The following is a 13,701-nucleotide window of genomic DNA, read 5'->3' as shown; positions in this document are numbered from 1 at the left end:
GTACCCCATTTGCAGAATGTTCTGCACTTCAGGAAAAGAAGTGGATATTCAATTTCCTATTATTTTCTTTGCAAATTGACACAGTTACAAATTCTAATGTGATACTTGTTACTTGATGCTAAACATAATCCCAAATGCAGCTGAATCCTTTTCTTTTTAGCTGCGGGTAGCAGCTCTATAAGTCACCATGTCTCTCTGTCTGTTAGTCCGTTAGTCCGTTAGTAACAAACGCTAAAAAATGCTGTTACGTCTACATTGTTTGTCGCATGGCTATGATACTTAGAATTAAGGGAAATTGAAATTTTTTTTTTTTTTTTTCCGGAAATTTTTTTTTTTGAAATTTTTTTTTTCGAATTTTTTTTTTTTGAAATTTTTTTTTTTCCGAAATTTTTTTTTTTCCTAATTTTTTTTTCCGAATTTTTGTTGTTGAAATTTTACAAAGTTGAACCTGCTTCAAAGACACCAACACTGCAAAATTGAATTCCTTGTCCCGCAGCGACCGCTACGGATCCGACAGTACTTGTTTAATTTCTAAAAGCATGTTTACCCTTTCTAACCATCTTCTTAATACACTAAGCCAAAAAAGAAACTTATAATTTTTCACAAGGTCATATCTTAAAATGCTGTCTATCAAAATTAACCAAAATTACACACAGGATTGCCTCAATACTCTACTCTAAACACATGTCACTAACTATGCAGTTGTGCAACTGACACAACAGCAAAATGCACTGACATGCAACACCTTCCTGGACCACATTCACAGCGCAACAGATTTCTTTGGCTGGGATCCAATTATTCTCCTGTGAATGTGATCCCGGAAGCTGTTCCGTGTCAGTGCATTTTACTGTTGTGTCAGTTTGACAACTTCTTGGTTACTGACATGTGTTTAAGTAGAGTATTGAATAATCCTGTGTGTAATTTTTGTTCATGTACAGGCGAATAATTGGAACCCAGCCAAAGAAATATGTTGCGCTGTGAATGTGGTCCAGGAAGGTGTTGCATGTCAGTGTATTTTGCTGTTGAGTCAGTTGGACAACTGTTTGGTTACTGACCAGTGTTTAGAGTAGAGTATTGAAGTAATCCTGTGTGCAATTGTTGTTCATTTTTATGGAGAGGATTTTAAGATATGACCTTGTGAAAAATTATAAGTTTCTTTTTTGGCTTAGTGTACATGCCCAATTCAACAACTCAAATTAAAATGGCCTTTATTCATCCAACGAACAACACCATACATTATCACTTGTAAATTTTCTATGGATACCTGTTTGTAACCGACTTGAAACAGTCCCCCATTACAAACATCACCCTGGCAGTCAATCAAAAGTAAACCGGAGAAATGAGGCAAATCCGATACAGCAGGTGGACACACAGACCATATAATGCAACCTTCTCAGTTCCGTCTATCCTCTTCAAAGCATCAAGACAAGACTAGCTACAAAATTCATGATAAAAACCCCTACTCTTATTGGGCTATTGCAGTTGAAATCCATACCCCCCAATGGAAGACATGACCTTAATCTCCCACACAGGGGGTGTGAATTTAAAACGGAATTACCTGAATGGGTGGCTCCATTTGAAATACACATTCCCTGTGTGTGAGACTTAAGGTCATGTCTTTCATAGGGGGGCATGGATTTAAACTGGAATAGCCCATTTTATTCTTCACAGGATTTTATCGACCATTCAAAAAAATAAAGAAAGTCTCTGTGTACCTGGCTGGGTCGGCCTGACATTTATGTCTCATGCCCATAGGGGAAATAGGGTTTAGTTTATGTAAATCTCTCTTCAGAGTACTGGCGGGCCCCTTAAAAAGTCTCATTTTTTGACATTAGAAGATAAACCGTAACACGGCTCTGCAATGCTGCAATCTAAAAGCAATGGAAATGAATGTCAAATGGATGCATAGCTAGGAAAGGTGTATGTACAATCTAACATTTGTCCTATTCTTTTTTATTAAACTTAACTCTCTCCACACGGGTGTCGACTGCAGGCGACAAATTCCTTTTTTTTTTCAAAATTAAAAAATTTCTGAATTGTAAATTATCATGACCATATTTGGTATAGGCATGAAAAATGCATTGAAATGAGTATAAACAAGTCTAGAATTGGTTCAATGGTTCTTAAGAAAGCTCTATATTTTGATAAAATATCTCAAAATTTGGACTTTTCATATTGAAGTCTATGTATTAAAAACCCCTGCAGAAAACAATCCCAGTTTTCATCGATTACATGTAGTATTTGTAATGATACCCAATTATTAGATTTGATATAATTAGTAATACTTAGAAACAAATGTCATGTAGAAATATGTTGCGCAAGGATCACATCAAAGCGAAACCAAGAAATCTTACTTTCACAACATTGATTCCACGGCGAGCGTAAAATGTAAGTTGTGAAATGCTTCACAAAATAATCGAATTAGACTTCACGCTAGGTTGCAAATTGGGTTTGCCATGATTGCATACGATTTTTTCAAAGAAATCAACTTAGCCTTATTTGGGATATTTCCCCTACAGCGGGAAGCAATGGTAGTGGTTCCAAACATAAATACTAAAATTGACTACTATGTTTGCGTTTGGTTGAAGAAAATGCTTTATTGGCTGATTGGTTGTCTGGAAACTGTAACTATAACTTAATTCAAGAAACACCAGAAATATTGTGGTTCTTGCAATGTGTTAGCCGTAATGCCTCCACCTTAAGGGGGTACTACACCCCTTCCAAAATTTATGCCTATTTCTGCATTTTTCTTTAAAATTATAGCGCATTGGGAACAAGTAAGATATGTATATTATAGGGGCAAGGACTACAACTACTGCACTGGAAATTTTATTTCAGCACAGACAACAGTTGTGGGGTTACAGTCAAAAATGAGGGAAACCCAATATTTGATCACTAAATCAGTAACTACTTGCTTTGAGTTGCTGAATTTTCAGTACAGTAGTTGTAGTCCTTGCCCCTATAATATACATATCTTACTTGTCACCAATGTGCTATAATTTTTGAAAAAATGCAAAAATAGGCATAAAATTGGCCAGGGGTGTAGTACCCCCTTAATATGCATCATTTTACCCGGGACGCAGAAAGAATAATACAAAAAATTGCAAAAGTTTGATTAAGAGAGGGGGGCACAACAGAGTTGTATGATAAGAGAGAGGACCCCAGTGAAGGGGCCCTGTGGTATAGTGCACTTTCAAAACTTTCATCAGGTGAGGAGGAGGTCCATAATGTTGCCTTAACCATGCTTTAGAATTATGCAAATGAACTGCCTAATTAGCATATTTTGAACTAACACCAAATCGGATTTGCAAACCAACATTGTCACCCCTCCACCAAGTCACATCACTATACGCATTACCATATCCGAGAAATCTTGCTCACAAGCTTGGATGCACTGATGGCGGACGTATAACTAGGAAACATGCCTCCCTCCAATGCCTTTATTGAAACCGTAGGCATAAAAAATTAAGAAGTGTGATTTTACACACTGGCAATGTCTAAAATGAAACCAAGGTTAATTTAGCATATTCTGACAACCTATCAGTATTTTAGTTGCAAGTTTCCATCATGTTCATTGAAGCTTTCTAGCAGACTGATTAAACATGTCACAATGTAATTTCCAAGGGAGCATCCAACTTTTGAAGAAATTCTGAAGATGGCGTGCTGTAAAAGCCGAAATTTTGAATCTTTGAATTCAAATTTGTCAACATTTCCTTAAATTTAACACCCTTTAACAAACATGCCAAACTGAGATAGGGACCTCCAATAATTTTGGTGGCTGTGGAAAAGTACCACCCCCCCCCCAATAACTTGTGCCAGGCACCATTCTGACAACATCAATATTTAAGATCTTCAGGAGCCCCTTTTCTCAGATGAGTCCCAAATGATGCAGTTGCAATCTTCACTTTAGCATGAATACTCTATAATTACAGCCACTTGTAAGATGCCTCTTGGATCTCTGGTTAGTGAAATAAAAGGCACAAATACAAAGACACGATCCAAAAGACTATGAGAAGAAAAGGGGAATGATTCTGCATGCAAATTACCCGAGTCATGTCATTTCAACGCCCAAAATATTCTGATTTCAATGCAACATAATTTGGTTAAAGATGAAGTTGAAATCTGTTGATTTCTTTCGTGATTATAGTCGGTAGTTTTAGACAAACACAAAGTCGAAGTGAGCAAAACACTGACCGATTTACAATGAAACTTACTCGACATAAGTCCCTTGTTTGAGCCCCTTGGCTACTCCCCTTAAACCTTACAAATTGATAATACATCTTGTGTTTCAACTATATGCCTCTGCTAACAAAACAAACAGCGAATATCTGAACAGCAGCATCATGCCGGTAAAGAACTTTTAACAGAAAATCAATTCTCCCAAAAACAACTACTTCAAAATCTAAAGCCTCGCATGGTCATACGTTAAATTCCGCGCATACAAATCAATCTTACGTTTGTATCTCATAAAGTAACCTTTTTAAATTCTCCTCTCTCGCCATGGCGATGCATCATTATATCGATCAGATGATCATCGCTTTGCACATCTTCGTGAGGACCTTTACAAGTTGGTGGTACTTCATTGAGACATGGTTTCAAGTTCCTGTCGCTATGCTCTCTTGCAAACCTAAAGATCCAACTTCAGATAGTGGATGCTCTAGAATGCTTTTAATTCAATTAAGGTGACAACGGCCAGCTTGTTGTGTTACAGTTTGCCGCGCAATTTGCATTTTTGTTCTCCAAATTTGCCTCACTATTCACATGTCACCTGTTGTCAATCTGAAGCATCATCTGTAGGATAGGTAGTGGCTGCACCAGGAATTTTGGTGGGGGGCATTAGGGGGTCAAAGTGAATTTCAGTGGGGGGGCAAAATCAACAAATTTTGTGCAAAATTGAGGCAAAAAGTAGAAATTTATGTAATTTTGGTGTTTTTTCTTAAAAGTGTGGGGGAAATGGGGGGCAAGAAAATATTTACCCCGTAGCGCCGCCACTGAGGATAGGATTCTCTCACTCTCTATATGTTGCTTGACATTACAGGATGGATTGTCTGATGATATCCACCTATGCAGGAAATATGGACTTAACATTAAAGTGAAAAACAGATGACAGAATGACCTAGAGAACCAAAACATTCTCACCAAGTAGCAATCATCTATCCTATTTTATGTACCATATTCAAGCAATTTAGCATCCCTGGTACTTTTTTAGTCATCTGGAAGAGGTGCTTATTAAATTACTACTTTATGAAAGCTAAACTGGACATTTTTCTTGAAAAACAATTGTTGCATATTCAAGATAATAATAACAAGTAACAGCCTCTGTGACTCAACACAGAAATAATTTTCAAATAAATCAAATGATAAAATATTGGTGCTAATTTGGATACAGATTTTTTTATAGAAATTTTGATTAACTTTTAATTACTCTCTATAACAAACATGAATTTCCAACAATTAGTGGGTTTTTTTTAGCGGGTTCGCCGTCGGACAAGTTTAAAACTGTCAAGCTTTCGTCAGGAGTAGCTCTGACTTCTTCAGGACAAAGTACCTAAGAATGAGACATGTAGACTCTGACTGCCCCTTGTCTACTGATGACTCTGAAAAGAGTCGTTCACTGAAGACTGCCCCTTGTCAACAGAGAACAAGCAGATCTCGCCTATCTGCTAATAAAGGTTTTGGTGGCTCTGAAAAGAGCCGTTCACTGAAGACTGCCCCTTGTCTACAGAGAACTAGCAGATCTCGTTAACCCACTAATTGTTATGAATTCCCGTCGTAAAAGCCTATCCCACAATATGAATTTCCAACTCCCATATATTGTGAAATAAATCATGAATACCAAATCTTGAATGATAACACCATACCATTTTTAAAGCTCAACTTGAATGCTACCCAAATAATGCTGTAGAGTACTTCATATAACATTAATAAACGACAGTGTTTGTTCACAAATATACGTAACACACGTCTGGGGTTATAATAACTACATTGCACTCACATGTACACAACGACAAGGTGGGTGGAGCTTGAAAATAACACCACATTTACTAGGATTGAGTCAACCTTAACACCATGACAGAAATTATTGATCATAAAAGGAAAAAAATGATATTTTATAGGGAAATATTATAAGGATTGAAATCAAAACACTTCCTTGGATAATTTTGTCTGTAAATAACATGAGAGTTTTGACCCAGAAATAAAGGGGAAAATACAGAAAATTAAAAATTAAAAAAAAAAGGAGGGGGCAAACAAACAAGATAAGGGGCTTACCATCATAATTTAATTGCAAGTTTTTCCCTATTTCCATTTATAAAACAAGTTAACATTAGAACAGAATTGTATATTGTAAATAAATTCTCCGAGAAAAAAAAACAAATTTATTTTAAAATTTAATAAAGAATTACTTGGAAATACAAGGTTTCCTTTAACTATATAAATAAATTTCAAGCATGGCTGTCAGAAAATTCTATGTACATTAGACTCTGCATGCTTCGCTCGCAAGATGTTCTCTTTGCAGGTTTTTACACAATGAGGTTTAATTCACATTGATCCAAGTCAATTAGATCTGGATCAAGTACAAACTTGTACTGCACATAAATGCCCAATGTGAAATCAAGAAGTTGTGCAGACGTCACACCTGTCACATGGGTCTGCAGATCAGGTTCAGATCAGCTCTCAACATCAGAAGCAGGGCACATTTGACAATGCCAATTTCATGAGATGAAATCAAATTATTTAGTTAACTTTTGCAACACTTAGTATTACGGTAATTCAGTCTAACAAGCAATTCTAATGAAAATAAATGTGTAACACCTAAAAATGTTGGAGCATATCATCATAATGTCACACATTGGCGTCCATGTACGAAAAACTAACCATGTCTATTGCAGAGGATTCAAATATACACATATTACGCTGTTCCATATAAAATCCACAATACCCCTGTGGAAGATTTTGGAAATATCTGCCATTAAGAGGGAGTAGAAATTTCAAATGGAATAAGCACATTAGGCAGTTCTAATAAAGATTCAACCTGAATCTTCTCCTGAGGGAGAATGAATTTCAAATGGAGCTGCTAATGTGTTGATTCCATTTAAAATTATACTCCCTCTGTGGAAGATATTTCCAAAATCTTCCACAGGGGTAGTGTGGATTTTAACTGAATAACCCATTTAAATCAATCTACATTCACAAATCCTCATGTGTGTAACCTCCTTCATGTATTAGGGTTCACACCACCCTTTTTGCATTACGTTGCCCACTAAATGCCACAAGACCATTAACAGTTTGGGTCCGGAAGCATTACGTCGTCGTCGGCCGGTTCCAGCTTTGAATATGCACATTTTATGTTTACAGGCTATTTGGAATACTAAAAGAAATGCCAACATTGGCTAATGACCATGACTTGACTTGGAATTAATTTACTTGTTTACTTCTTTTAATTCAATCTCGGAATAGTCTGAGAGAGCCTAGATTAGAATCAATCTCATCTGTTTTTGACAACTTGTTGATAACGTTGTCAACGTTGTGATTTTACCAATTTGTCAAGATTTGTGTGTAGTTGATTAAACCGATGGTCAGATTTGTAGTTGAGTCATGACTCCTGAAATCAACTTTGACAATCGGCTGATAACTTTTTCTTAATTTTGTCTTATTTCCGGAAGAAAGTTTATCTTTTCATTATTGAGGGAGCAAGTTTCCTAACTTGAATGAAAAAAAGAGTCATTCCAGTTGAAATCCACACACCCCTTTCTAAGACATGACCTTAATCTTTCACACAGGGAGCGTGAATTTCAAATGGGTTACCTGAATGGGAGAGTCCGTTTGAAATCTACACCCCCTGTGTGAGATGTTGAGGTTGTGTTGTTCATAGGTTGTATATAGATTTGAACTAGAATAGGACAATCAAAATTGACTCATGCCAATCACAGTAAAACTCACACAAGTAATATCAACATTTCTGCAAAGGACTATATTGGGTCCTGTGACAGGTTGGTTCTCAACCGTTTCGAGGAATTTCCCCCTAACCCTACCCTCCATCATATCTAAGCCTCTAACGCTCCTCCCACCACCCCACCTTCCTGAACATAAATTCATGGGAAATATTCCACTTCAGGGCAAAAATTGTCCAATTTAAAAAGAAATAAAGCAAATGTCCACATTTATGCACCATCCCCACTGATATTCGTTGTCTCCCCTTTCGACCTCCTGAAAAATATATGGTACTGACGTTGCTTGCAGAAGTAATAAAACCTAGGAAAATGTAATGAACCTTTGGTGTGCCTTACTTAAACACATCGTGATCAAATTAAAATACAACTTAACTTGTCAAGAAAACAAGTGACTTGACTGTCTGTAACTCAACTGTAAGTTGACAAAAATGTTACAATGTTACAAGCTTCACGCAAATTGCAGACAAAGTGTTGAAATCGGTATCATTTACCAGTCTAGCATTTGTCTACATAGAGCTAATTGAAAATGGAATGAATCGAATGTGACACGCTACTTACCGGCAAATTTGGAACTTTTCTCATCCATGGAATAAAAACAGTGATCAAATGCAAATGACTGTAAAGAGGAAAGACAAAAATGGAAAAAAAAACATTATTTGAATAAAGATATCTCTCTACATGACATAATGATATCCAACAAAAGAAGTACAATTTTGGTAAATAATGAACAAATTAACAATTCTGAATACTGTCTTAATCAGTGAGCAGTCCTTGGTGACATTGTTATTAATATTTTTTCACTTAAATCTTCCTAAGTTTAAGAAGTAAATAAAATATCTTTTGAAACCTTGATACTATGTCTATGCATCAAATTATCTTTTTATCAATAATCTATATATTATATTTACTTTTTAATCAGGTTGTTTTCCCCTCTATGCCCCAAAGCATCGCATTTTAATCTCGCAAATATTTAATTAAAACACTCATCATCTATTCATTGCTGTAATACTAAAAGTTAAATTCAAATCTGAATGATTAATATGGGGCATGCTTGATCAGCTGAAATGTGGAACTTGATGGGAACAAAATCTTGTTTATTTTCATAAATCATTTTTTCAAAAGGATCTTTTTTTTGTGAATATCCTTTGAAAATTTGATTAATGCTTTGCATGCTAGCCCGAGACCTTAAGGTTTGAACTTTTTCCTCAAAATATCAAGAGCTATCTCTAGAACCACTGAACCAATACTGGCTTGTTTGTACCCATTTTAATGCATGTTTAATGCCGATTCCAAATACGGTCATGAAAATGTACAATTCTGACATTTTCAGAGAACATTTGAAACTGGTAGTCTGCAGTCGACACCCATGTGGAGAGTGTTAAGCTTCTTCAAATATGCCAATTATGACAAAACAGAAAAGATGATGAGTAAATTCAGTGCAGTGTCCAGGGGTGGCTTTCAGGGCTTTAGCCCCTCCCTGGTGCGTTCTCAATCCTCAAGTGGACATACCTATTACATGTATGATGATGAACAAGTTAGTGAATTCATTGCATGGTTAAAAAATGTAGTCAAATTCTTTTGTACTTTGCTACGTTTGACACTATATGATAAAGATCATATTTCCAGAACCAATATCATAAAGACTAATTTTGATTTTGGCAACTATGGACTCTTTTTGGCTAAATTGATTCATTAATGTTGACCAACTTGTTACTATGTCAACATGTTACAAGCTATGTTATCTATAGCAACATTATTTGATGCTAAACATTAACTCGGTTCTCAAACTAGGTCCTTTCTATATTTTCTTCCATTTGACTTCTCAAACTAGGTCCTTTCTATCTTTTCCTCCGTTTAACTCATTTTAACATTAAATTGGGCTGTTCCATTTAAAATGCACACTACCCCTGTGGAAGATTTTGGAAATATCTTCCACGAAGGGAGTATTTTTTCAAATTGAATTTGGCTAGGGTTAATTAATTTGAAACTCACACTACCGCTACATATATGGGGTTTACCTATATCTTACACAACTGTAAGTTACCAAATTGTCTATTCTATTTAAAACTAATATACTCTTTGTGAATGATTTTAAAATCTTCCACATAGGGAGTATGGATTTCAACTGAAATAGCCCATTTAAGACAACCATTACCAAATGAAACACATTATATTGAATGAAAGTTTTTCCATCAATATTGAAACCAGGTCACCCAGTTTTAGCTCAGATTTATTTTGCCGCTATAAATCTCCACAGAGAATCGAGGGATTGTTTCTTTACAATTAAGTAAACATATCGAATACAAATGTAGTTGCATTAGTAAATAGCTTAAGGGGGTACTACACCCCTGCCCAATTTTATGCCTATTTTTGCATTTTTCTTTAAAATTATAGCGCATTGGGGAGAAGTAAGATATGTATGTTATAGGGGCAAGGACTACAACTACTGCACTGTAAATTTTATTTCAGCACAGACAACAGTTGTGGAGTTACAGTAAAAAATGAGGGAAAACCAATATTTGATCAATAAATCAATAACTACTTGCCTTGAGTTGCTGAATTTTCAGCACAGTAGTTGTAGTCCTTGCCCCTATAATATACATATTTTACTTGTCACCAATGTGCTATAATATTTGAGAAAAATGCAAAAATAGACATAAAATTGGCCAGGGGTGTAGTACCCCCTTAAACACAAGAAATAGCCTTTCATCCGAAAAAGCTTTTCTTCAGAGGAAAAGAAATAGCGGGTTACCCATGTTTTTAATATGAATAATTAGAATGACAGTTCTTAGCTTCCATGTGTTGGGTTGGGTTTTTTGGGGGGTGGGCAGGCCTGGAAAAAATTGGCAATTTGGCAATCTCCTTGCTGGGAAATGTAGTCATTTGAAGGGAAATTTTGCTTTTCTGGATAAAGAAATACATAAGAAATGGTGGAAAATCCTTCTAAGTTGGAGGGAAATATATCTCTATGCTGGGAAATGAACATTTTTCCAGGCCTGGGGTGGGATTCTTTTTTTTTTTTCAGTTTCAGTTATGGGTCTGTACACAGATGCCAGTACGTCCTCTGAGGAGCAGCACCTCGATGGAGCTCGAAAGGGCAAATATCGAACATTTGTGGTATGTTATATACCACATTTTTAGGCTTTTTACCATGCATTTAGGGACAGTGATGTAATGCTGTAAAGCCACAAATTTAAAAAGCCTACAAATGCTCAGATTTGATAGCATACCCTGCAAGTTTTAAGATAAAAAGTGACATAATACGGGCAAAATGTCACATATTTAGTTCAATTTTGAGGAATTATCCACTTTCATTTACGCACAGTGGAATAAAGCCTGGTATTTTTCAGTACTGCTGTTGTCTTCCTCTTTCATAAATTTTTGATGTGAAAAAATGCCTACTGATAATGTTAAAAACATAATCCATCATTTTAAAGTTAATCAAAGATAACATGGATTCGCCCATTTCTCAGCGAGGGTAAATTGAGTTTAACTTGTTGCACTGTGTTAAACTTTAATTTGTAAATTCCAACATGCTTTCCCTTGATAGTGCATTTGAATGAGTTTTACTAATTGTTTTGTCATTCATGTTTTAAAAAAAATACAAACAGCATTGTTTATGCTATCTACTGAAGACAGTAATGTTAAATACCATATACAGAAGACAGCAATATTACATGTTATCTACTGAATACATCAATGTTAGATGCTATCTACTGAAGACAGCGATAAAATCCTATTTTCTTTCATTTCAAATTGCATACACAAATAAATTTGGAAGACTGGCATCATGTACAGAACCTTAATAACCACAAGGATGTATGAAACATTAATTTTGAGTAACCATGGTAACTGTCAAAAAGACTACATACATTCTGAAGTCTTCCTTGAAGTTTTATTTTTAAGTGAAGACATTCTTACAACCTTGTAGCAGCATGTCCTTTTGCGTTGGTTTTTTCGAAATAAAATGTAGCATTTTATCATAGAGATTAATGTTGCTGAAAATCTAAATTGAATATTGCTTGAGGCTCCTTTCACATGATTGCATCACATACTACGCATGTCCATACAGAGGCAATAAGGTTCTCCAGTAAAAACTTGGGGAAATTTGCCATGTGAATTGCCTTGAGGGTTCCAATCCCTAAGTTTGTCCAATTTATCCCCAAATATATCCCCAAGATATTTAGGGGATTTCACAAAATCCCATAATGATCCGTGAGTGGTCCTCAGTCCTCGAGTGCAACTTCCGTGTGAAGAAGCCATTTTACGATTTTCAAGTGATGAGCTTAACCTATGACCTTGGTTTAAATATATTTAATATATCTACTATGCGATTTACTTGAAGATGTTGCTTTCTATTTTGATAGCAAACAGGTTACAAAACACTTGCCTTCAAAGTAAGAAGGCATGACGATTAAAAGGGCATTTCCTGATCCACAGCCTCGTCCCACCACTTTTCTTTTAAAAAAGTTGAGATTTTTATACCACTGGAAACCTCTGGCTACATAATGTTTATGTACAACAACAAAGATTTTGCAGATTAATTTGTTAAGCAAAAATATCGTGAAATTTGAATTACGTTCTGGTACACCAGAACAAAATTACAACACATTGTCTATGGAGCAGTGTAATACATTAAGTAATCATGCATAACTCACAAATGCAAACTCGGAATCAACTGAAATTTAGGAATACACTTTTGTGTGGATATCTACTAAAAATGTCATAAAAAGAGGATGCTAGGATCACGAAATACTCCTTTTATTTATAGATAAGACATTTTTACTTGGGATGACAGATTACTCACCTTTGGTTGTTTCCTATTGGTTGACACCAGCAAAAATGCAAAGAAAAAGAGAGAGAAAAGGTTGATTAAACAATTATTCAGTACAGAAAATCTACTTAAAAATACAAAATGAACTTCAAACATTCCTTAACCAAAGTAAATTTTTAGGGTGTAATTACACCAATCAATTTCAGATTTAAAATTAATCTTATAGATTTGAATTTGATTTTAAATTTGTAGGATTTAATTTTAGATCTAATACCTGATTGGTCCCTAATCACAATCCCTTAGGATTTTATTTTAAATCCTTAAAGGTGTAAATGTTGACATTTTTATATGGATTGCTGTATATTTTTTTTCCAAAAATACATTAATTTGTTAATATTTCAATTCTAACATTGATAAATTCAACTATGTTTATCCAATGTGAATTTGCCACATGTGGTTCCCAAACATGTATATGAAAATCATGGCAAACTGAAAATGTTAAAATGTTCGCATATAGTGTAAAATTTGTCACTATACATGTGTTGCATCTGTCACATGAGCAAAATGATCAAAAATAGATTTTAGCTCTACCCACAACAATAATTCAACAGAATGTAACACTATGAAAAATTTATATGATGCAAATGCACATATTTGGTTAAAAACACTTCTCTATCATATGTATAAATATTTCAAAAACCAATATCCATATATATACAATTTATTCATTTCCATTTCAAAAATCATCAGCGATGTAATTTACACAATTCCACTACACAAATTAACATGAAAAAACTGAAAATTATATTTACACTGTGTAGATTCCAATACATATATCTATTTTTTTTAATGGCTAATTTTAAAGAGAGATATAATCAAGTAGAAGCCAATGCAATTCCTAATACTAATATTTTAGTAAAAAACATTGCATTGCAATTTCAGTCATAATTTTTGTTATTACTGATTCCTGAAAAT

The 13,701-nt window shown here is 34.9% G+C and overlaps 1 protein-coding gene across 1 annotated transcript in view; it reads right to left on the bottom strand.

Moving 5' to 3' along the window:
* The window catches only part of LOC140150728 (kinesin-like protein KIF13A), a 302,797-nt gene extending 290,029 nt beyond the window's left edge, over positions 1-12,768 (bottom strand). Inside the window, exons 1-2 of the mRNA XM_072172826.1 lie at positions 12,760-12,768; positions 8,511-8,568 (exon numbers count right to left, since the gene is read on the bottom strand). Of these exons, the coding sequence (XP_072028927.1) occupies positions 8,511-8,538 (28 nt within the window). The 5' untranslated portion in view covers positions 8,539-8,568; positions 12,760-12,768. The remainder of the gene's footprint in view (positions 1-8,510; positions 8,569-12,759) is intronic.
* Positions 12,769-13,701: the final 933 nt, after the last annotated feature.

The sequence above is a fragment of the Amphiura filiformis genome, chromosome 4, assembly GCF_039555335.1.
Source record: "Amphiura filiformis chromosome 4, Afil_fr2py, whole genome shotgun sequence".
Classification (NCBI taxonomy): domain Eukaryota; kingdom Metazoa; phylum Echinodermata; class Ophiuroidea; order Amphilepidida; family Amphiuridae; genus Amphiura; species Amphiura filiformis.
Note: the sequence above shows the minus strand (reverse complement) of the source record. Positions and strands in the feature narration are given on the sequence as shown.